The sequence below is a fragment of the Moschus berezovskii genome, chromosome 22 (assembly GCF_049115385.1).
Source record: "Moschus berezovskii isolate FMDL1 chromosome 22, NW_MosBer_1.0, whole genome shotgun sequence".
NCBI lineage: Eukaryota > Metazoa > Chordata > Mammalia > Artiodactyla > Moschidae > Moschus > Moschus berezovskii.
In genome coordinates, this window is record NC_142481.1 from 12,841,652 (window position 1) to 12,864,995 (window position 23,344).

Consider the following 23,344-nt stretch of genomic DNA (forward strand, 5'->3'; position numbering starts at 1 on the left):
GATCTCCTTTCAGTACAAGGGACTCTCAAGAGTCTTCTCCAACACCACAGTTAAAAAGCATCAATTCTTCGGCGATCAGCTTTCTTCACGGTCCAACTCTCACATCCATACATGACCACAGGAAAAACCATAGCCTTGACTAGACGGACCTTGGTTGGCAAAGTAATGTCTCTGCTTTTTAATATACTATCAAGGTTGGTCATAACTTTCCTTCCAAGGAGTAAGCGTCTTTTAATTTCGTGGCTGCAATCAGCATCTGCAGTGATTTTGGAGCCCAAAAATATAAAGTCTGACACCATCGAACAGAAATTCCCCATCTATAAATTCCTTCCTCAATCAAGGCCAGGAGTCTCCATCTCATTTTAGGAGCCTATACCTCCTTCTTGATTGCAATAGGCCCCTACATTTTGATTGTGCACCTCCGGATTTTGTCCGTCATGACTCCCCTGTTACAATCAGAATCCCCTCCAGGAACTCTAATGCCCTGCCTCCATGCTGTTAAGTCACTTCAGTCGTGTCCGACTCTGTACGACCCCATAGACGGCAGCCCACCAGGCTCCTCTGTCCCTGGGATTCTCCAGGCAAGAACACTGGAGTGGGTTGCCATTTCCTTCTCCAATCCATGAAAGTTAAAAGTGAAAATGAAGTAGCTCAGTCATGTCCAACTCTTAGCGACCCCATGGACTGCAGCCTACCAGGCTCCTCTGTCCATGGGATTTTTCAGGCAAGAGTACTGGAGTGGGGTGCCATTGCCTTCTCCCCTGCCCCCATAACCCTTTAAAATCTCTGACCTCCAAGGTCACAGGGAACTCTCAATGCCCCTCTCTAATCTGCACCGACCAATTTCACTCTGGCAAAAGCAGGTCTCTATCAAGAGACTTGGTGTCAGGGCTGCTTGTCTAAGCCCTACCACCCCCACCAACCCTGCAGCAGAGCCCTGGGTGTTGTGGCCATCCTGCCCCCTCCCCACTTGGGTGACTCAAGGTGAGGGCCCTCAAGTGTCTTGGGGCAGGTTCTGGGACCAATTCCCATCCCCTTGGGACACCTGGGTCTTGCCTGGTACTGGCTGTAGCGGTGACCTCGGAAGAGTTCCTTCCCCTCTCTTTTATGGCTCTTTGCCACCCTATGGACTGTAACCTGCCAGGCTCCTCCATCAATGGGATTTTCCAGGCAAGAACACTGGAGTGGGTTGCCAATTTCTTCTCCAGGGGATCGTCCCAACCCAGGGATCGAACTCGGGTTTCCCGCACCACAGGCAGACTCTTTATCCTCTGAATCACCAGGGAATCCCCTCTCTTATGGCAATTGTCACCTCTTGAAACCCAGTCCTGGGCCAGACACACAGTAGGCGTCCAATAAGTGAATATCATTAAATTGATCGAAGAGTGAGAGGGAAGGGAAAGCAATTTTACAAATTGGGAAGGACTATGTCTGCTCCTTGGAAGGAAAGTTATGACCAACCTTGATAGTATATTAAAAAGCAGAGACATTACTTTGCCAACCAAGGTCCGTCTAGTCAAGGCAATGGTTTTTCCCGTGGTCATGTATGGATGTGAGAGTTGGACTGTAAAGAAAGCTGATCGCCGAAGAACTATGCTTTTGAACTGTGGCATTGGAGAAGAATCTTGAGAGTCCCTTATACTGCAAGGAGATCCAACCAGTCCATTCTAAAGGAGATCAATCCTGGATGTTCATTGGAAGGACTGATGCTAAAGCTGAAACTGCAATACTTTGGCCACCTCATGAGACGAGTTGACTCACTGGAAAAGACTCTGATGCTGGGAAAGGTTGGGGGCGGGAGGAGAAGGGTTCGACGGAGAATGAGATGGCTGGATGGCATCACCGACTCTGTGGACATGAGTTTGAGTGAACTCCGGGAGTTGGTGATGGACAGGGAGGCCTGGCGTGCTGTGATTCATGGGGTCGCGGAGAGTCGGACACGACTGAGCGACTGAACTGAACTGAACTGATGTCTGTCTACTCAAGGCTATGGTTTTTCCCGTGGTCATGTATGGATGTGAGAGTTGGACTGTGAAGAAAGCTGATCGCCGAAGAATTGATGCTTTTGAACTGTGGTGCTGGAGAAGACTCTTGAGAGTCCCTTGGACTGCAAGGAGATCCAACCAGTCCATTCTAAAGGAGATCAATCCTGGATGTTCATTGGAAGGACTGATGCTAAAGCTGAAACTCCAATACTTTGGCCACCTCATGCGACGAGTTGACTCACTGGAAAAGACTCTGATGCTGGGAGGGGTTGGCGGGGGGGAGGAGAAGGGGACGACAGAGAAAGATGGCTGGATGGCATCACCGACTCGATGGACATGGGTTTGAGTGAACTCCGGGAGTTGGTGATGGACAGGGAGGCCTGGCGTGCTGTGATTCATGGGGTCGCAAAGCGTCGGACACGACTGAGTGACTGAACTGAACTGAACTGATGTCCAGGTTAGATGGGTTATAGTGAGCATCCCGGAAAAGGCAATGGCAAGCCACTCCAGTACTCTTGCCTAGAAAATCCCACGGATGGAGGAGCCTGGTAGGCTGCAGTCTGTGGGGTCGCTAAGGGTCAGAGACGACTGAGCGACTTCACTTTCACTTTTCACTTTCACACATTGGAGAAGGAAGTGGCAACCCACTCAAGTGTTCTTGCCTGGAGAATCCCAGGGACGGGGGAGCCTGGTGGGCTTCCGTCTATGGGGTCACACAGAGTTGGACACGACTGAAGTGACTTAGCAGCAGCAGCAGCAGTGAGCATCCGCGTTGTATCAGGCCTTTCGTTGAGTGCTTCTACCTGATTGATTTCATCCAACCCCCTCAACAGTCTTTGAGGTAGATGTGATTCAAGCCCATTTTATTCAGGAGTAAAAGTGAGGCCCACAGAGGGGAAATACCCCAAGTGTGTTTGACTCCAAAATTGTGCTCTCAGACATGCTCGGTCTCTTCAGCTATAAAATTACACTTCTGTTACGGTCTCTTGCCACCCAGTCCACTCCATGGTCCCTTGCTTTCCAGTGATGCCCACTTCTCTCCACTCAACTTTCAGACTTGGCGGTAGAACGACCCAGGAGAACTGCGCAGGCGCTTCTCCGAGTCCGGAGCCCCGCCCACAGGGCATAGTTGCGTGCGTGGAGAAACTCGCCGGGCCCCGCCTGAGCGTCCCTGCGCAGGCGCAAGGGCGCGTGCCCTCCGCTTTCGGCTCTGATTGGCTGCCACGGGTAAGGGAGCCGCCCAATGGGAGGTGTGAATAGTGAGGGGTCCCGCACGCCTGGAGCTGAGGGTCTGTGTCAAGAGCGGCGGGGGCTGCAGGAGGTGAGAGAGACGGGTGAGGGCGCCCCGGGGCGGGCCGGGGAAGAGAACGCTGGGCATACGGAGAGGGCGGAGGGAGAACGAAGGGGACACCGAGGGTCGAGGAGCTTTGGGGCCTGCGCTGGGGCTGGAGCGGCACGGAGTGGAAAGAGCGCTCCTTGCTCGGTGCCCTGTAGCGTTGAGTGAGCCCCTGTGACCTGCAGGCCCCCCACTGTTTGCAGGGCTCTCTCAGGCTGCGGAGTTGAAAAGTTTGGTCAGAGAAAACGGTTGTGTCTCAGGAAAGTTGGACTTCCAGGCCCCTGGTGGGCTCTTTCCTGAAGGACTTTTGTTGATCTCCTGCATAAACCCATCTTTCTCCTCAGTAGTTCACAATCCAAGATTGGGAAATGGGGAATGTTGACTAGGAAAGTCCACACTTCAGGTCTTTTAGGCCATGTTCTACACATTTACTGGGTGCCTCCTGTGTGAAAGCCTTGCACCAGGCGCTGGGCCTCGCTGAAGGGGAATTCTCTTTTGGCAGGAGAGCTGTAAACAATGAAAAGTTGAACTCTCAGGCCCCTGGTTTCCGGGAAGATCCGTTGTTGAATGGCTTTTGTGTGCCAGGGCCCTAGGCAACTCAAAAATTAGAGAAGGAGTCAAAAAGTTAGCTCTTGGGCTTTTAATGAATCATTTACTCAGGAAAATTTATTGGACACCAGCTGATAGCAGGGCCCAGTGATGGGCCTTGTTATTGTGGGAATTCACAGTTTAATAGGAGGGCTGGTCTGGTGGGGAAAGTGGAATGTGCGCAGAGACCCTTAAACTCTCAGGGCCTTGCTTCCTGGAAGGAGCATTATTCATTCAGCAAAGATACTCAGTGCGTTTTGTGATGAGACCTCTGAGAGCTTAACATTTTTAACTCTGTCCCAAGTTTATGATATTTGTGATGATGGAGGTGGCACAGGATACCATAAAAACTAAAAACCCCCCAAGGAGGGACTTCCCTGGCAATACAGGTTATAACTCCGTGCTTCTAGTGCAGGGGGCACAGGTTTGACCCCTGGTCGGGGGCAGATCCCACATGCTGAAAGGTGCAGAAACTTTTGTGTGCAGAGCTGTAAGCTGAACTCTGGCACTAACAAATGATTTGAAGACGAAATGGAGATGGTGGGGATTATATTTGGAAAATTACTCCTGAGGTGTGTATGGGGGCAGTCTGAAGGACTCTGAACCCCCATTGTGTGAAGGGGCCTGGGTTGGGTTGAACCCACACCAATAGAGGCAGATAGGGGGCACATAGGGGGAAGTTCAAAAGTTAAAATCCCTGCACCTGATCAGTGGTTTTGTTGATGACAGCAGCCCCTATAATGAATCACATCTGCCTTGCCAGCCTTCTCAGTCTCATGAGTTTATCTCAAGTTCATGATATTTGCTATGATGAAGGTGGCACAGAATACTATAAAGAAGCCCAAGGAGGGACTTCCCTGGTGGTCCAGTGGTTATAAGTGCAGGGGGCACAGGTTCAACCCCTGGTCAGGGCAGATCCCACATGCTGAGAGATGCAGCCAAAAAAAAAGAAGAACCCCAAGGAGGAGGGAGTGGCCACCACCCTGTGTATATAGATATGTTATTTAAAAAGACTTCACAAAAGGAAATGCTGGGTGGGAGTTTGTTAGACAAGAAGAGAAAACTTTCTGGCCAGAAAGAATAGCAGCATCAAAGACTTAGGATAGAAAAACATTTCTGGAGAATTACAAGTAATGATTCTATCTAACCTTGATCAAGTACCAGGGACTTTGTGGTCGTTACTACTTTTAGCCCATTTCACAGGTGAGAAGACAGTCTCAGAGAGACAAAGTAAGTGGTGGAGCTCAGATTCGAGCCAAGGGCAGTGTGGTTCCAGAGCCTGTGCTCTTAAACTTTGCAGCATCCCTGTGTGTACACATAGATGGAGGAAAAATGCTGCACATAGAGCAAATGCACAGGCAAAAGCCAGGAGGCCCCCAAAGATACATTATGTTCTTGGAAAGGTTGTGACCAGCCCTCTGGGTAAGGAGGGTGGCATCAGAGGCCAGACTGAGGAGGGCTGTCTCCCTCTTGCAGATGCCTGGGTGCCATGGGGTGCAGTTCAGCTACAGAGTCATGGGCTCACTGAAGACTGAGGTATAAACATTGGATCCAGACGTGCTGATTGGTAGAGACTGGTGAGTGATGACGTGGGCAAGGGAAGTCCTGAGACATCCCCCCTCCCCTTAGAGTTCCTGGTGTCTCATTAGGCCCCGCTCCTTTCTCCAGGCACCACCTTCCGCGCAATGGCAGAGGTGGTGGCTGAAGTGGCTGAGGTAGCTGAGATCCCGACACAAATGTCGCCAAGGGTAATGGAGATGTCAGCGCCGATATTAGGGGAGAAGATGGAGATGTCAGCGGAGCTGACTGAGATGACAGCTGGGGAGGCCCTTGCCTCCTCCCTCTTCTTCCAGTTCATGTGCTCTGAATGTGGCAACCTCTACAACACGCTGGAAGAAGTCCTTTCACACCAGGAGCAGCACGTGCCCGCTGTCACAGAGGAGGAGGCACTGACCACCCAGGACACCGGCCTGGAGCCGGAGCTGGTGCCAGGCACTGAGGAAGGGCCTTTCCAGTGCGGTGAGTGCAGCCAGCTCATCCTCTCCCCCAGGGAGCTCCTTGCTCACCAAGACGCCCACCTGCGGGAGTCTGCAAGCCAGATCCAGTACCAGTGTGGAGACTGCCAGGAGCTGTTTCCCTCACCTGAGCTGTGGGTGGCTCACCGCAAGGCCCAGCACCTTTCTACTGCAGCAGCTAAACCTCCGGTGCCACCGCCTCTGCCTCCCGTCACGCCACCACCTCCACCCCCTGCTCCACCCGAAGTCAAGATGGAGCCCTATGAGTGCCCCGAGTGTTCTACTCTCTGTACCACCCCTGAGGAGTTCTTGGAGCATCAAGGCACTCACTTTGACTCCCTAGAGAAAGAAGAGCACAATGGGCTAGAGGAGGAGGAGGAAGATGACGAAGACGACAACGAAGAGACGGAGGAAGAGGAAGAGGCCACAGCTGAGGCTGGTGATGATGCAAAGGGAGCTGACAAGTCTGCAGCTGGCCAGGCGCAGGGCGGTGGGGATGGTCCCCCACACTGTACCTCAGCAGGGACTCGCCGGCGACACCGGCGGGCATCCCACGGCCCAGCCTCAGCAGCTCACCCCTTCTACTGCAGCCAATGCCAGCGCAGCTTCAGCTCTGCAAACCGGCTTCTGGCTCATGGGCGGGCGCACGTGGGTGGCACCCACGAGTGTACAACCTGCTCCAAGGTCTTCAAGAAAGCAGCCTCCCTGGAGCAGCACCTGCGGCTGCACCGCGGCGAAGCCCGCTACCTCTGCGTGGATTGCGGCCGCGGCTTCGGCACAGAGCTCACTTTGGTGGCCCATCGGCGGGCCCATACCGCCAACCCACTGCATCGCTGCCGCTGTGGCAAAACATTCAGCAACATGACCAAGTTTCTCTACCACCGGCGCACGCACGCAGGCAAGAGTGGGGCACCCCCCTCAGCAGCACCACCCACGGTAGCATCCGCGGTGGCCTCCCTGGCTCCAGCTGAGCCCACACCTCCCCCCCTGGCCCCTCCCACCCCACCTGCCCAGCTGCCCTGCCCGCAGTGCCCCAAGTCCTTTGCCTCGGCCTCCCGGCTCTCCCGGCACCGGCGCGCCGTCCACGGGCCCCCTGAGCGGCGGCACCGTTGCGGCGTCTGTGGCAAGGGCTTCAAGAAGCTGGTCCACGTGCGCAACCACCTCCGGACGCACACGGGCGAGAGGCCCTTCCAGTGCCACGCCTGTGGCAAGACTTTCGCTTCTCTGGCCAACCTCAGCCGCCACCAGCTGACCCACACAGGCGTGCGTCCCTACCAGTGCCTGGACTGTGGCAAGCGCTTCACACAGAGCTCTAACCTGCAGCAGCACCGGAGACTGCACCTGCGGCCAGTGGCATTTGCCCGTGCGCCTCGCCTTCCTATCACTGGACTCTACAACAAGAGCCCCTACTATTGTGGGACCTGTGGCCGCTGGTTCCGTGCCATGGCAGGCCTGCGACTGCATCAGCGGGTCCACGCCCAGGCACGGACCCTGACGCTGCAGCCTCCCCGGTCGCCCCCTCCCGCCCCACCCCCACCCCCTGAGCCTCAGCAGACTATCATGTGCACCGAGCTCGGCGAGACCATTGCCATCATCGAGACGTCCCAGCCGCTGGCCCTTGCGGACACACTGCAACTGTGTCAGGCAGCCCTGGGGGCCTCTGAAGCGAGCGGGCTATTGCAGTTGGACACAGCCTTCATGTGACACAGTTAAAGAGCAACAATAAAAAAATTTGGTTGCAAAACAAGTATGGGCCCCTCTGGGGAGAAGGGGACCACCCCCTGACAAGCCACTTTGGCACCCACTGGGTGCCAGCATCCACCCTGGCCTCTTCCCTACTGACTCCTCAGAACGGCCCCACCAGGTGTCACCTTTCTTTGCCTAAGGGGACACTGAAGCTCTGAGACACCATACAATGTGTCCCAAGTCATCCCACTGCGTTGCAAAGTGGGGTTCTCCAAGACTCAGCTCCACATCACCCTGGTGCCTAGCAACATCAGGTAACCTTTGCTGAGCCCTGACCATGTGCCAGGTCTCTGCTGGGCACTGTCACATACCTCTTCAGGTCCTCTGCTTGTTCCCCACTGCCCCACCTCTCCCCTCCCCTTGCCTTCCCTGGACTCTGGGCTCCCTGCATTTGGCTCTGCCTGGTGGAAGAACGTACTTGACTTCTCTGGGCTTCTTTCATCTCACTTCCAGCTGAAAAGATGGGTATTCAGCTGCAGGTGGGTGATACTGGAGACCCAGGCATGAGTCAGACAGGAGCTGTGCCCCAAGAGACACACAGAGGGGTTGGAGGAACACACCCAAGTACAGATGGCCTTGTTCCCTAAGCGTCTTGTTGATTTATTCAGCCTAAGTGTCCTAAGGCCACCCTCCGTGTGCTGGGGCCCAAAGACGAGTCAGGCCTCTGCAGTGCCTGAGGCGGGGCAGGCACACTTCAGCCCCAGGGTCCTCAGGGCAGCGGTGGGGAGGTGTAGGGACAGTAGGAGCCCAGAGCAGGAGACAAACTCCATGGTAGATCAGGGGTCAGAGACTTCTAGAGAAGCTAATCCTTGAAAAGGTAAACATCTAGTAGAAGAGGAAGGAAATTTTACAGGCAGACCACACCGCAAGGGCGTTGAGTTCTTGGTACACTCGGTGGTTGTCCAGTTATTGACAACAGTGACAGCAGACATTTGGCTGCCCAGTCATCGCAGGCACTGCAGTTAGCACTGTGCATGTATTGTGATCCCAGCAGGCCTGTGAGGCCATCTCAATATTATCCCAAGAAAACAGGGACAGGCTCATCCGAGGGCAGAGGCGTCAGCCGGGATTTGAATCCAGGTGGTCCTTTCAACCCACATCTGTAACCAGTGCTGTTGAGTGACTGACCTGAAACCAGTGCAGGGGGCAGCGGTTCAGAGGAGTCATTCTAACTGCAGGAAAAATAACGGCTTAAGGGGCCTCGAAAGATAAAAAGGTCTTGGGAGCAGGAAGGACTCCCCGTTTTCTGAGGTTACGTGTGGCTGACAGTCCTTTGCTTGAAAGCAGATCACTTGTGGCAGGCGCGTGGGGCAGGCTCCTCTCGGGCCTCTAGCCCGAGGTGCTCGGACAGGACAGGCTATGTGGCAGCACAGGCTGTGGCTAAGGTGTCCAGGAGCGGGGCCGGGCGGAGGAGGGATGATGAGGTAGGGGTTGGGGGAAGTCTAGACCTGGGAAGGCCTTGAAAGCCAGCCTCACAAGTTAGGGAATGGGGTAGGGTTCTTTGTGGGGTTAGGGCTTACTGGCATCCATCAGGGTGGGGCAAGGAGGAAGCTGAAGATGGGCCGGGAAGGAGAGGATTTGGCCAGACCTGGACAGAGGCCAGGGAGGTGGGCGGAGGGTGTAGGGACACCCTTGGGAACCTCATGGCCCACTGGTGTGAGCAGCAGGCAGGGGCCCCCAAGAACCCAAGGTCAGCCCCTTGTCCAGACCCTTCCTTCCCTCATCCAGTCCACCTGCTCTCTGTGTTCATCCTACGAACAAGGTGACAGCTGATGGTGCTGAGCAGGGAGGGGCAGGGTTTGCTCTGGGCAATCAGTATACAGATGCCCCTGGGGCTCACCTCACGAGATGGCAGAGCCCAGATAGCACAGGAACAGTCCCTGAACACCCTCAGGGGTATGTTCAGAACTCTCCTGTTTCACAAATGGGAGTCCAGTGCTGGACAGTTCAGTTGCTCCTCTCCAGGCCCCCTTTTACTTCTAGGGCCTCCTGCCTTCGCTACCATTGGCACCGTGTGGAGATGCCATTTCGCTCTGCCACAGCCCCACCATCTGGCCCCAGCATGTTTACAGAGCAAGGAGAAAAATCAGGCCCTCTGCAACAACCTTCCCAGAGTTGTCACTTCCCACCATCCCTAGAGGTGGGCACAGTAGGGTCCTGTTTAAGACAGCAATGAAAGCTTTGCTGGGTTTGAAAACGGCTCCTCTACCCGCATCCATGCCCACCACGAGTCTGTACCAAGGTTGTTTTGGCCCAAGTGACCCACCTCATCATCCTGTGTCCCCCTTAAGTGGCAGGTAGCTCAGGCTATGATGCAGGGAGCTTTGACTCTGCCACTTATATTCTGTGGCCCTGACTAATCTCATGGCCAGCTCTTTCACCAGTCACCTGGGAATGACGGTGCTTCCCTCCTTAAGTGAAGCAGATGATGTGTGCTGCGGTGGATAAGCCAGACTCGGCTCACCATGTGCAAGGAGCTGAGGCACAGGAGGCCTGGGCCAGCCTGGGTTCACTCCACCCTGCTCCCCTGCCCGAGACGCAGCCCACTCTGTCCCAGGGCCGCCCCCCAGCCCCTCCCTCACCTCTGTGAAAACAGGTGTCTAGACAGGAAGCAGGTTTTCATGCCAATAATTTATTGAACGGAGGTCTGTACACAGGCAAACCTTACTGTGAAAACTAAGACATCAGGAGCTCCCCCACTGCCCCTGCCCTCCAGGGTGGGGAAAGGAGGGAGGAGGCCTTAGGGGCAGAGGACGGGAGCAGGGACACAGCTGTAGGAGGGGAAGGGGCCAGGTTGGACGGTGCGAATCGACATTTTCTTTAAGAAAAAAATTATAACAATCTATTTACACCCAGGGGCCAGGGGAGGGAAGAGGAGGAGAGGGGCTGGGCTGGTTCTATTTACAAGGGAGACAGTAGGGAAGGGGATGGAGGAGGTGGAGACCTGGGTGGAGGGCGGGGGGCTGAGGGGGTGGAAGGTTCTCATGTCCCCCACCCCCTGCCCTTCCTTCTCTCCCCTCCCCACAGCCAGTTAGAATCCTCTTAAAAAGCCCACCGCAGGGGTGAGGCTGGTGAGGGAGGGACTGGAGCAGGGTGGGGACTCGTTTACCTCTGCCCTCTAGTCTAGGGGCCCAGTCAGAGCAGGAGCTTGGTGGGCTATGGCCCCCCTTCCCAGCCCCGCACAGGGCTCCCAGATGGAAGGGTATTTGGTGGCGCCCTCAGGAAGAGTTAGTGAGGGTGGCTGTGGTATCGGTCGACTGCCAGTCCGAGCTGGTCTGAGCCTCACTTAAAGCTGAGGGGGGAAGGAGCAGACAGTTAACCTGGGCCTCCTGGCCCCCGACCCCCACCCCAGCCCGCGGCAGGAAGCTGGTGCCAGATGCTACATTAGACACCGAAAGCTGCCACTTTAGGCTGAGGGCTTCAAACCCAGATGCCAAAGGGCCAGGCTGGTCACTAAGTGACTCACAAGGGAGCCAAGCCCCCCAGCACAGGGGCAGCCGGACCTCAGCTCCAGCTGGCAGGACCGCCCTGAGCAGAGGTAGGCCCACTGCTGCCCAGTCTGATTTTCTTCCCCAAGAGAAACAGGAAATCTAGATTTGCACATAAAATAGCCCTCATTTTTAAATGGGAGGAACAAATTTCACTGTTTGTTTGTGCAGGCCAAATGTATGTCTTTTGTTTTCCAGTTTGCATCCAAACACAAAATACAGGCAATAATGCCTTACAAAGGTGGCCATTCACATGGGAAACATGTTTTCTGTCAACAATTTCTGCATACGTGCAGTAAACTCAGGGGCCGTGAGAACAAACCCTCCCCCACATACACTGAGAAATGCAGCTTTATTGCACAGGAGATGGCCCCCAACTTACCTTGTGAGGATGGGGTGAGAGAGGCAGTGCCCGCCGGGGACCTCAAGTGAGGAGGGATGAGGATGGCGTTGAGAGATGGTTGGATGGTGAGTTCTAGAGACAGGAATGGACATGTCTAGTCAGGGGACAGGGCACCTGGCGACCCAGTCCTGGTTAGAAAGGGGCACCAGGTAGGGCCAGGTGTAGCCACTGAACACTTTAAATAAAAAACTGGAAGGAGCCTAACACGAAAGATCGCAGAGTGCAGATGAGGTGGGTTGGGGTCTCCCTGCATCAGGGGTGTATTTCCTGAGCCCCAGGACGGCCTTGCAGCCCACCCTCAGCTCTCTACTCCTGTCTTCCACACCAAGCTGTTCACCGTCTCTGGCTGCCCCTCCAACACCCCAGATCCCAGGCTGAGCTCTCACCGCCAGGACTGAAATTGAAGAGGGGGGGAAGCGGGCGGTTGTTGGGGAGCTGGGTTCCAGGACATCGCAGTTCATCGAAGAAGCTGTGGGCACAGGCCTCCAGCGGGGAGAGCCTTGAGGAGGGGGTGTACTCCAGCAGGCTAGAGCAGAGCGCGATGGCCTCGGGCGGCGTCCGGGATTTGAACACCTGGGGGTGGGCGGGCGGAGATGACAAGGGTGAGGCCCTGCGCACCGGTGCGCTCCTGCTGGCCTCCCACGGTCCCCCTTTCCAGATGAGGAAACAGGCACAGCCTCTTGAGGGGAGGTGAGTTTGTACCAGATGAGCAACCCGCTCGGGTCCCATGACTGTTGGGGCCCTGCTGTGCTGTGAGCCCATTTCCCCATCAGAAAGCAGGCCTCTGGGATTTACTGGGGGTTCTCAGCTTTAAACTTGGCCACGTGATCAAAGTTAACTGACCCACTACTGAGCCATGACTGTAGCCTCCAGTGGGGACCTCAGCCACACTGCCTGAACCTCTAGCCCTGCCCCACCTTTGTCCAGGGGTGAGCTTTAATCTGGGGGAACTTGAACTCCGTGTAGTTGGGGTTCATCTCGCGAATCTGTTCCCGGCTTGGTGTTCCCAGCACCTGTAGGGAAAGGGAGGGGTCTGAGCCAAGGTCTTTGGCCCTAAGCCCAGTCCCTGCCCGCCCTGGCCCTGCCCTCACCTTGATGATCTCCACCAGCTGGTCCACCCCACTGTCCCCAGGGAAGATGGGCTGGCCCAGGAGGAGCTCAGCCAGTACGCAGCCAGCTGACCACACATCTGAAGAGGAACGGAGGAGGGTCAGAGCTACCATGCCATCCGGGCAAGCATTTCTGTCCTTCGTGATCACCCTGAGAAATGCCAAGAGCCCCATTTTCTTGGCTCAGAGAGAAAGGGCCTTGCACAAGGTCACACAGCACAGGAACACAGGAGCCTGACTATGAACCTCCAAGTCTGCCTGACCACGCTGCACTCTCCAATCTAGAGGCTTCCATCGCCTCCCTCCACTGATCCCAGTAATCCTTTTCTCTGCAGCCTCAGAGGACACAACAGGCCCAGAAGAGACACCTGTGTTCTCCGGGCCTCAGGAAGTGAAAGTATTAAATGAGCTGCCTAACTCACTTCTGGCCTCTTTCCCGCTCTTGGAAATAGCTGTGCCCTGGTTAGTCACCCCTCCCAGTCCTGTACCTTGACCCCCACAGCACAAGTTCACACCTAGGGACCATGAAGTTTCCTCGCTGATGAACTTTCTCTTCTGAACACTTTCACACCCTCTCCTCATGCCTGGAAGTTGGTACTCTCACCCCCAGGAACAGGGAAGGACATCGAAGCCCTGTGAACAGGTCACACCCTCATGGTGGCAAAGCCTTTCGCCTCCTGATTCCCCCAAGGTCACTGTCAGCCCCTCCTGCTGACTGAGGAGAAAGGACTTCCTGGGAGGTTCCAGGGCTCTATGGACTCTGGAGTCAGGTCCGCTTCCAAAGCCCAGCCGTGCCCAGTCCCACCTGACAGTGGGCAGGTGACCTCACCCCTCTAAGCTTTAGGCTGTTAAGTACACCTATGATAGCATCTCCTTCCTGAATCTGTGTGGACCAGCTAAAGGAACTGAGGTTAAGCTTTTGTCACTGAGCCTGGCAGACACGCAGGAAGACCTCAAATGTTGCCACGACTGCCACTCCCACCCCCATCCTCCCTCAAGTCTGACCGATGGACGAGGTGTAATCAGTGGCTCCGAAGATCAGCTCTGGGGCCCGGTAGTAGCGAGAACAGATGTAGGAAACATTGGGCTCCCCGCGGACCAACTGTTTTGCACTGTGGGAAGACGTGGGCAGGAGTCAACACGGGCCAAGGGTCGAGATCCCTCCTCACCCCGTCTGCCGCCCAGCCCACCCCAGGTGAGGCCCACCTGCCAAAGTCGCAGAGCTTGAGGACAGCAGTGTCAGGGTCCACCAGCAGGTTCTGGGGCTTGATGTCACGGTGACACACACCCTGGGAGTGGATGTAGGCCAAGCTCCGGAAGAGCTGGTACATGTACACCTGGGTGGGCAAGGGACAGCAGAACTCCAGCCTGGTTCTCCCCGGGGAGCACACCCCGCTCCACCATCTCGGCCCACAGGGCCCTGCCGGGCCCACTCTCCCTGTCTTGAAAACACTTGCGCTGCTCCTTGGTTCTCAAGCTTTGGTGAGCACCAGAATTGCACAGAGGCCACATTAAAACAAGGACTGCGGGGCCCACGCCCAGAGGTTCTGACTCAGTGGATCTGGGTGAGGCTCTGCAGCCAGCCCACTAGTGCTGGTGCCGGTCCACACCGGAAACCACTGCTTCACACACACACTCGGCAGAAGCCCGGCGGACAAGACAGATGCATCAGGAAGGCCTTGTTTCAAAGCAGGCTGGGGAGCCAGACCAAGAAAACCACTGGCTGTAGGAAAGGCTCAGCCTCCTTCATTCACCAGTCAAAACCACCCTCATGCCAGCCCCTCTCCACCTGGGTTTTTCTGCTATTCTCCTTCCTACTGACTAGGACGTTAAGTGCCAAGGGCAGGGATCTCTGTGTTTCCATCACTGCTGCAGCCCCAGGGCTTTGTCCATTGCCTGGCATGTGTAACTGCTCAGGCCTGCCTCCTGGGCACCACCTCCTCTGTTCCCAGTGCCTGTGGCCAGAGATGCCACCTTCTTGCCCAGTCTCATCCCAGAAGCCTTCCTCAATCCTTCTTACTCCCAAAGCAGGCAGGGCCAGGGGCCTCCTGTATGCAGAATCTCTGTGCTACTTCTGGGTCAGCCATTGTTGATAGTTTTATAGTTCTCTGTGATGATGCCTGTCTACCCTGCTAAACTGAGAGCTCTTCAGGAGCAGTCTGGGTCTCAGTCAATGGGACCTTTAGAGCTGCTCAGTGCTGGGTCCAGGACACAGTCCACAAACCAGGCTGCCACCACCCGCCCCCCAAGGTCAGGTCCCACAGCACCAACCTAGGCCTGGGATACTTAAAGCCAGCGAGAGGAAAAATGGCTCATGCAACCTCCGCAAACGTGAGCCCACCCTCCTCCCGCCATGCAGCTGGCTGCTCCGGTCCCGTTCTCCACAGCATCCCGAAGCCCACCCACTCAAATACATCCTCAGGGACAGTAACACCAGGGGAGTGAGCCTCCGCAGGCCACAAATGAAGATGCCTGAGTCCCTGGTTTCATGGACACTGTTTCCTCCAACCCGGCTCCACAGGCCAGGACTCTGACCTCACTGTGCCCCTGCATTCTAAGTCCCCACCACACTTCTGAGCTGACCGCACCAGCACTGCTTGGTGCCCGTGGGCTCCTAGTGTGGACCCGAGCCGGTATTGTGCAGCCTCCCCGGCCCTGGTCAGCCTGCCTCCCTGATTCAATCAGGCCTCAGGTTGGGCTGCCCTGCCTTTGGAGAGCTCCATCTCTGGGGATGTAGTAACAAAGGCAAGACACGTGAGGCCTCTAGAGACCAACATAAACTTGGAAATGATGGGAGAGTCTGTCTGGAGCCCCTGACTTGGTGGGCTGGGATCCCCGCAGCCCACCAGCCTGCCTACCTTGACATAGATGATAGGGATGCTCAACTTGGCCTTGGTAAAATGGCGGGCCACCCGGTACACTGTCTCCGGCACGTATTCCAGCACCAGGTTTAGGTAAAGCTCGTCTTTCTGCAGAGAGGAAAGGAGAGGTGTGAGGCGACGTGAGAAATGAGCAAGGGAGAGGGGGAGGAAGGTCTGTGGGGAATAACGGGGGAAGGGACAAGCAGCCATGAGAAGGCAGGCAGACGGGTGGAGCCCAAGTGGAGGAGGAATCCCCACACCCAGGTCTCACCTTCTCCCCACTGGAGTAGAAAAAGTATCTCAGCCTCACGATATTGCAGTGGTCCAGCTTACGCATAATCTGCAGCTCTCGGTTCTTGGGGGGCAAGGGAAGAGAGCCTCAGAAGACAAGCCACTCTCCCTGCCTCCCCTCCCGAGCACCCCTCACCACAGCTCTACTCCCCATTCCTGCCGGCAGGGCCAAGCAGCCACTCCATGCGTTCCAGCTCCAAGGCCCCATATGAAGCAGCCCCTAATTCCTCACCCCTAGCTCCCCTCACACCCACCTAAACTCAGACCACTTACATGTGCTTCCTGCAGCCTACTTCTTAAAAATGTTTCATCTTTTGTTCACATTTACAAAGCAAATGACTACACATGTAAATCTAAGTTTTTCAGCTTCTCTTGAAAATCACATGATATGGCCACATGAGGCCCACCTCCCTGCCTGGCACGAGCAACACTAGACAGGGAGAGGTCATCCAGATGCCCCCAGTCCCCACGCCGCTCCACTGCTTTCACGGGAGGCATCTGGGCACTTGGATCCTCAGTCTTGGACTCCAGGCTTCTCATCCTCACCTTCCCAGTAGAGATCCAGCCTCAGCCTCTTCCCAGAAGACCTGTCTTAGCACTCTTCCTTCTCCTCTGTTCCCCCTGGGGCCTCAGAGGCCCCTATCCTCAGATTCCTCTCACTTCCGGGACTCACCTATAATCAAATTCTGACCAGCGCCCTGGAGGAAGACCTGCCCCTGAGAGTCCTCACTGCCCGAGACCTAAACTCTGACCTGATTTCTTCAGCCCAGGCTCAGTTTCTCCTATGTCCCGACTATACAGGATGCAAAGGGCCTCTACCAGCTCACAGAGTAATATATATGAATCAGGAAAGAGGACCCCTTCCTCAGGGGTGACCGGGCCCCACACTCAGGCATCTGCAGCACAGGCAGGATTTCTTCCAGCAAGTGCCAGACCCTGGGGGCAGAGCCTGACCTTCGCAGACAGAATCATCAGCCCCACCAGCTTCCTTTCTCTTCTGGGTAGCAGAGTAACTCAGTGGTTAAGGTGAAGTGCTGGGGAATCAGATTCTAGCCTTGACCTTGTGCAATTTTCTTATCTGCGTCTCAGTTTCCAGTTTCTGCTTACTTAGAATGGGAATAACAACAGAACCTACCCTCAGAGAATCTTTGCATAAGTTAAACTCGCCTACAAAGCACTTATGAAGAACAAGAACCCAATAAAAGTCAGCTCTGAGTTCTCCTGGAATCCACATCCCCACACAACTCACTCTCTTCTCCTCTGGCCCATGCTCAGACCCCCTGTACAAACCCAAGTCCAGCACTCTTGCTGGGGTTCCCCCACCAGTCATGTGCAGTCAAACCTCCTGATCCCCGTTCCCCGCAAGCTACCTTGAACCTCTTGTCCTGAAGAACCTTCTTGATGGCCACCAATTCCCTGGTGTCTGCCAGCCGTGCCTGGTACACGACCCCAAATGAGCCACTGCCAATCACTTTGATGTCTGTGTAAGCCACCTCCTGGGAGCGCTCCGGGCCTTGGCCTAGAGTGGCCACCACTGTGGTCACCTTCCCACTGTCACCTGGGGAGCAAGGGGAACACACAATCTACTGACCTTTCCCCTCGGGCCACCACCCCATCCTGGGGTTGTGAGAGGGCGGGGAGTCTCTACAGGAAGCTCACGGGGCGGCGGACGGTCTCTGTCCCTCCCCATCTTCAAAAGTGGCTCCTAGATGCCTCCTTTCCCCTCTTCCCTTCAGGGAACCCCAAATCCTGACTCCTCCATAGGGCAGAATACTGACACAGAAAACCTCTTGCTGTACCAGGGTTGTAAACCCTAATTTCCACTTCTGGTGAGCAGCAAATTACTGGTCCCTCCTGATGTGAGGAGGCACCACACTCCCACATGTTGAATCCATCCATGATGAGAGCTAACTGCCTTCTGCTCCCTCCTCACTAGGGAGAGCCTGACCTATCTATCCTCTTCCACTTGAGAGCAGGAACTCTGAGGTACTTCTATGTCAGTAAAGCCCTAACCTTTCCCACAACTCGGGGACAGTGATCTCTCTAAGTCTTCCCTAAGTGCAGCTGGTAACTTCACCAACTGGTTTCTGGTGACAGAAAAGAATGACTCCTCCCATAGGGAGTGCCAGCGCCCTAACTCTCACTTTTGGGAGACAGTTAGCTCTTACCCAAATACTCTGGGGCTAGAAAAAGATAGTAGCCTGACCTCACCTGTGAGGTTCGGAGCCCCAGACCCCATCCTGTATGTAACTGGTCCCTAATGGACGAACACTTAATAGTGAGAATGGTGAACCTGATCTCTACCATCAAGGGTTTATCCTGGCCTCAGTCCTTTAAAGGAAATTCCCAAAACATTCTGCGAACGGCAGCAAAAGTTGGTGGTATTCCTGGAGGACAGGGATCCCTCTTCTCAGGGTAACTGGTGAAATGTTCCCCAAAGAAAAGAGGTCAGTGATGAATTAGATCTATTCAGAGGGGCCAGTGAGGGAGAGGATCCTATATAGCTATTTATCCAGAGTCAATGACATCATACATCAGAATAATGAAGTGTGTATAACTTCACATCCTTATTCTAGGGAGGGACTGGTTACCGCCCCTGCCCCCATTCCGTTTTCTGTGAAAGGAAACTCTTCAAGAAAGACATCTTTTCTTGAATATTAGTGACTATGAACTTGGTCTGAAAGGTATGCTGACTTCCAATCTGTCCTCAAGAAGCAGCAATCATTAATTTCCACCATTGGGGATACAATTCTACATATTATGGACAGATAGTGTTTTACAAGTGAAGATGACTGGGTATCACATTTGAAAGCCCTGGCCCTGTTCTTTGGGGCCACAGCAAGCCCAAATCCCTGCTTCTAAGTGATACTCACTCCAAATCCCCACGCTCTACAGGGGAGCAAATTCAGATCCCTTCCCTGGGTGGTGGTGATCTTATTCGTGTTTTCTTGAGAAACAATAACCCTTGAGCCCTATTTGCAAGCGACAATGACCCCTGATCCGTTCTCGAATGGATGGCAACGTCAGATTCCTGTTTTCAAGGCTCACGGACCCAAGACTTCGGGACTGGAAGAACAGAAACCTGTGACCCTGTCTTCTGGAGGGTTGCTAATTCTAATTCTAAACTCCAAGTGATGATAACCCCCCCGAATCCCTCTCTCCGGGAGGAGGTAGATCTCAGATCCCAGTTTGGGAAGGCACAGTGACCTCGAGCTCCTTCCTGAGCATAAAGAAGAACATGATCGACGTCTGAATGGCTTCAGGGATCCAATCTCCACCCGCCACGGGCGCCGCTAGTTAGTACTCACGGCCCAGCTTCACTCCGGGCGGCGGGAAGCTGGTGCCCGCGCCGGGGCCGCCGCTGCCTCCTCCGCCGCTGCCGCTGGGGCCACCCCCCGAGCTCGAGGCCCCCACGCCCCCGCCCATGGCTCCGACTGACGTCTTCCCGCCGCCGCTGCCGCCTGGGCCGGAGGCCGAACCCCCCGGGCCGGGGCCGCCGCCACCGCCGCCGCCTCCGCCGCCTGGCTCCGCGAACGAGCTGGTCCGCGCCCGGCCCGAGCCCCCAGGGCCGCCCCCCGAAGGCGCGCCACCGCTCATGGCGCCGAGCGCAGGCCCAGGCCGCGGGGCTCGGGCTGCCCGGGCTGCCCCCGCCGCTGCCGCCGCCGCCGCCTCCCCCGGGCTCCGGCCTCTTCCAGGCCGCGCCGCTCGGGCTCCGGCTCCGGCCCAGCGCCCGCCGCGGGGCACGCTGGGAGATGCAGTCCGCCGGCCCTACGCGACGCCGTCGCCGCTCTAGGCCCTCACAGAGAGCCGCGTGGCACGCCGGGAAATAGAGTCCACAAAGACCTCAGCGAGGGCTGCGGGGATGGTGAGTCGCGCTGCATCTCGGGAAACAGAGTCCCGGGCAATAAGACAACTGTGCCCACAACGGACTCTGAAGCACTTTCTGAAGCAGAGTCAGAGTCGCACACTCACTTCATTGCGGCAACCGCGAGTCCCTAGGTGTGCTTCAGAAATGTAGTCTCAGGCAACTCCATCAGTGAGCTGTATAGGCCCGATGCACTCAGGGAAACGGACTCCAATTGCTCACTTAGTTTATTGGTTGCAGGCCACTGGCGCCAAGTGCACTCTGGGAAATTGAGTCAGAGCCGGTGGACACCCGCTATCGGGCTGTGAGGCAAGCCGGGAAATGTAGTCGTCGCCACGCCCTCACCGCATTGCAGGTATAAAGCTACTTCCAAAGCACGCCGGGAAATGGAGTCCCATGTGATTCCGAAGCCATAAGTGGATACTGCAGTTCCGGAGATAGGCTAGGAAATGGAGAGGCAGAGCATTCCTTCACCCTCGTTCTCTAGGCCGCAGTCCCTGCTGGGAAATGTAGTCAACACCGAGGCTTCAAAGTAGTTGCTACAGCGAGCCTTGTGTCTTCTGGGAAATGGAGTTCAAGGCGGCCTTACCATTGACTGAGGGGGCGGGGTCTACCGTAATTCTGACGCATGCTGGGGAATAGTCCAGACCGGATCCGGACCCTTTGTGAGAAGACAGCTGAGGCTTGCTGGAAAGAGCGTGAGCGAAAGGGGAAAGACAGTCGCCTAAGAGTGACTGCAGAAAGTTTCAACGCCTTCTCTCCTGACGCCAGGTCCCAAGAAAGACCCGAAGTCGATAAGGGACTACTGGAAAATGGAGTGCAAACACTCCCAAGTTCCCACAAATCCGGAAGGAAAGCCCTCCCCGCCAACGATTTAGGAAACAAAGTTTCCGGTGGATTTTCAAGACAATACAGTTTTCGGATATTGTCTAGCTTTTCCTAACAATTTACATTGCACCGGGAGGCTGAAATGAAGGTTGAAAGCAAGGAAAACACAATTTATCTTGAACATCCCATTAAGCTTTTTGAATCCTCAGGCTTCCTAAGTTACAGGACCCTGGAAGGCCCAAAAGAAGGAAGCCTGCTGCTAGGAGTAGCCTCGCGTTTTGTGCTCGCATTATGTTGCCCCCACTTATCGATTAATACCCGGAAGGACGGTAGTCCAAAGCGCGCTGGGAAACGGAGTTCGTTTGAGTGTGTGGTGTGTCTGTGTGTTTGTGCTGGGAAATAAGAGTTCATGTGAATGTGTGTCTATGTGTTCCGGAAGTATTTGTAACTGAAATGAAGTCACCCTCCTCCTCTCCTGTCTCGTGGAATGATGGGAAATGGAGTTCTAGGCTTCACTTTAATCAGATCCTGTGATCACTCTAATTGCCCTGCCCTTTGAAAAGAGTCTCGTCCACGCTGTAGTTGAGTGCAATTCCCAGCTGACACAAACTCCTGGGGCAGGACAGATAGTAACTCTGAAGCCTTTCGTACTACATTAACCAGAAGGCAAAGCACGGTCACACTTCCGCTCTCTTCGCAATGAATGCGGATACATCACGCACAGTCCAGAGCGGGTGCTTCTGGGAGTTGTAGTATTTCCTCAGTCAAACAGTTCCTGCTGCCCTCTGACGGCGACTTGGAGTCCAAAAGCAAATATCTGACTCACGCCCCAAATCCTGGGGAATCCTAACCTGGACCAAGAAGGCTTACAAGGACAGGAGAACAGGGCGGAATAGCGGCGGTTACTTAACGGCCAGAACCCGTGGGACGTGCGGAGTGGGCCGCGCGTGGGCAACTGCCAGAGGATATTGGGGTCCGTGGGAGTCTGAGGGAGTCAGTCTGAAGGAATCTTATCCGAATGTCTGTACGAGATGAGAACGTTTGTTGAGGGGTGCTAGAGCGGGTTGTAGTGGCTACGAGGGGCCTCTGGGTGTCTAGAGGTGCTCAGAGGTGCTCAGAGGTAAAATGGTCTTCCTGGAGAGGAGTGAAGTCAGAAAGGACTTGAGGTGTCTGTAAAAGGTCTGTGGGCGACTGTGAGAAATTGATGGTGACTGAGGGTATCTTTGAGGGACCTGAAGAAGTGAGGGATGGTTGAGAAGCCTAAGAAAGTAATTTCTGGGGACTGAGGGAGTGCTGAGGATTATAGGTAAAGAGAGGGTCTCTGATGATATGAATTAATTGATGGAAGTGTCCTGAGATCTATAAAGAGCTTTTACTTGCTATCAGAGATCCTGGAGGATGTGGAAGGGAGCAAGGGTATGACCTTGCAGAAACTGAATAGATTTAGATGGGCCACTTTAAAGATGAGAGGAGCTGCTGGAGTTTTCAAGACCAGAGGCCACCTGTGACATCCCACTCAGCCAGAATTTGGGGCAAGAAATCTAGCTGGGCTGTGGTCTGACCTGGAGAGGGGTTCTGGAGCTGAGCGCCTTTGACTCCATGTTAGATCCGGTTTAGAGGTGCTTTGAAGGCGCTAGAATCAGGTGCTGAGACTACCAGTCAGGGTTCTCCCTCCTCCCTCAGCGATGACATCCCCCTTTCTCCATCACACCACCACCAACTTAGCTGCATCTATGTTGCCAGGAGACATGCCTCATCCCTACTTCCAGAAATAGCCCAGTGGCCCCCACCCCAAGGGAGTGACTTACATCACCCAGGAGAGGGAGCAGTTGCCTGCAGGCCTCCACAGGAGCCTCACAGTACCCCAGCCCTGGATCCTTTCTTCACTGCCAACAGGCATCATCAGGGACCACCACCCACCCGGGGCTGGCTTGAAATGAGGATGAAATGAGAGTGGGTGGGAGTTTCCAGTTCCTTCCCCCAGAGTTGTACAGGGTGGGGTTTCATAGTGAAGCCATGCAGGCCCAGAGCCCTCAATTCTCTTAGCAGCTGTGTGGCCTTTGGAAATCTCCTTCCCCTCTCTGGGCCTCAGGCACCTCACCTGCACTGGATGGGTTGTGTTGTCTGAAAGCACCTCCAGCTTGGATACCTCCTCCTGATTCATCTCTGATTCAAGCTCTCCAACTTGGGCTTCTGGCTTTATGACCTCTCCTCTCAGATCTTAGGAACTTGAGATCCTGGTGTAGATCCAACCATCCTGGCTTTAGAATTGAGTTGTTGAAAGAACATATATTTCAGAGACATACTTCATTCAAGTCCCAGCTGGGCTTAAGGCCTTAGGCAAGGCATTTAAGTGAGCCGCTTGCTGAATGTTGGGAGATAAAGAACTCCAGCTCCTAAATACCTGGCACACAGTAGGTGAATAGCAACTGTGATTAAGCCAGTGTCTTCTTAATTTACTAGCGGAGTGCTCCTATGGGTTGATGGGAAGATCACTAAAGTGCCTTGAAAGATGTACATGGCCTGGCATTGAAGAGCCAAAAAGTGCTCCCAAGAGTGGATCCCCACGAAAGAGGAGGGCAGTGAGAGGGCCAGAGAATGCCCAAGGCCTTCATCACCAGGCCCAGAGGTTTAGTGACTGTAAGGTCAGGAGTTCATTTTCCGGGCCTGGACTTGACCCATTCAGATGGGGTTAGGCCCTCTGGCCATGGATCCACTCAGGGCCGAGGATGTGGCCCTGAGGTGGTTGCACACAACACTCAGATCACTGCATCCAAAGATCCAAAGTTTTTATTGTTTTGAATACATTCTCCAGCAGCCCCCGACTTC

At 54.9% G+C, this 23,344-nt stretch overlaps 2 protein-coding genes across 3 annotated transcripts; one reads left to right on the forward strand and one right to left on the reverse strand.

The window, feature by feature from the left end:
- The first annotated feature begins 3,201 nt into the window (after positions 1 to 3,201).
- ZNF526 (zinc finger protein 526) lies at positions 3,202 to 10,148 on the forward strand. Of its 2 annotated transcripts, XM_055412062.2 has the most exons (3): positions 3,202 to 3,306; positions 5,386 to 5,486; positions 5,578 to 10,148. In XM_055412062.2, the coding sequence occupies exon 3, from the start codon at positions 5,595 to 5,597 to the stop codon at positions 7,626 to 7,628; it is 2,034 nt and encodes a 677-aa protein (XP_055268037.2). In that variant the 5' UTR covers positions 3,202 to 3,306; positions 5,386 to 5,486; positions 5,578 to 5,594; the 3' UTR covers positions 7,629 to 10,148. The 2 variants fall into 2 exon arrangements, with proteins under 2 accessions (XP_055268037.2, XP_088686021.1); XM_088829895.1 differs by lacking the exon at positions 5,386 to 5,486 and having other exon boundaries at positions 3,214 to 3,319.
- A 134-nt stretch (positions 10,149 to 10,282) lies between these two features.
- Positions 10,283 to 19,569, reverse strand: GSK3A (glycogen synthase kinase 3 alpha). Its single transcript, XM_055412063.2, has 11 exons — positions 19,131 to 19,569; positions 17,193 to 17,380; positions 15,803 to 15,886; positions 15,529 to 15,639; positions 13,877 to 14,007; positions 13,676 to 13,782; positions 12,653 to 12,750; positions 12,479 to 12,574; positions 11,948 to 12,134; positions 11,541 to 11,633; positions 10,283 to 10,962 (listed from the first exon to the last, which is right to left on the reverse strand). The coding sequence occupies exons 1-11, from the start codon at positions 19,417 to 19,419 to the stop codon at positions 10,889 to 10,891; spliced, it is 1,458 nt and encodes a 485-aa protein (XP_055268038.1). The 5' UTR covers positions 19,420 to 19,569; the 3' UTR covers positions 10,283 to 10,888.
- Positions 19,570 to 23,344: the final 3,775 nt, after the last annotated feature.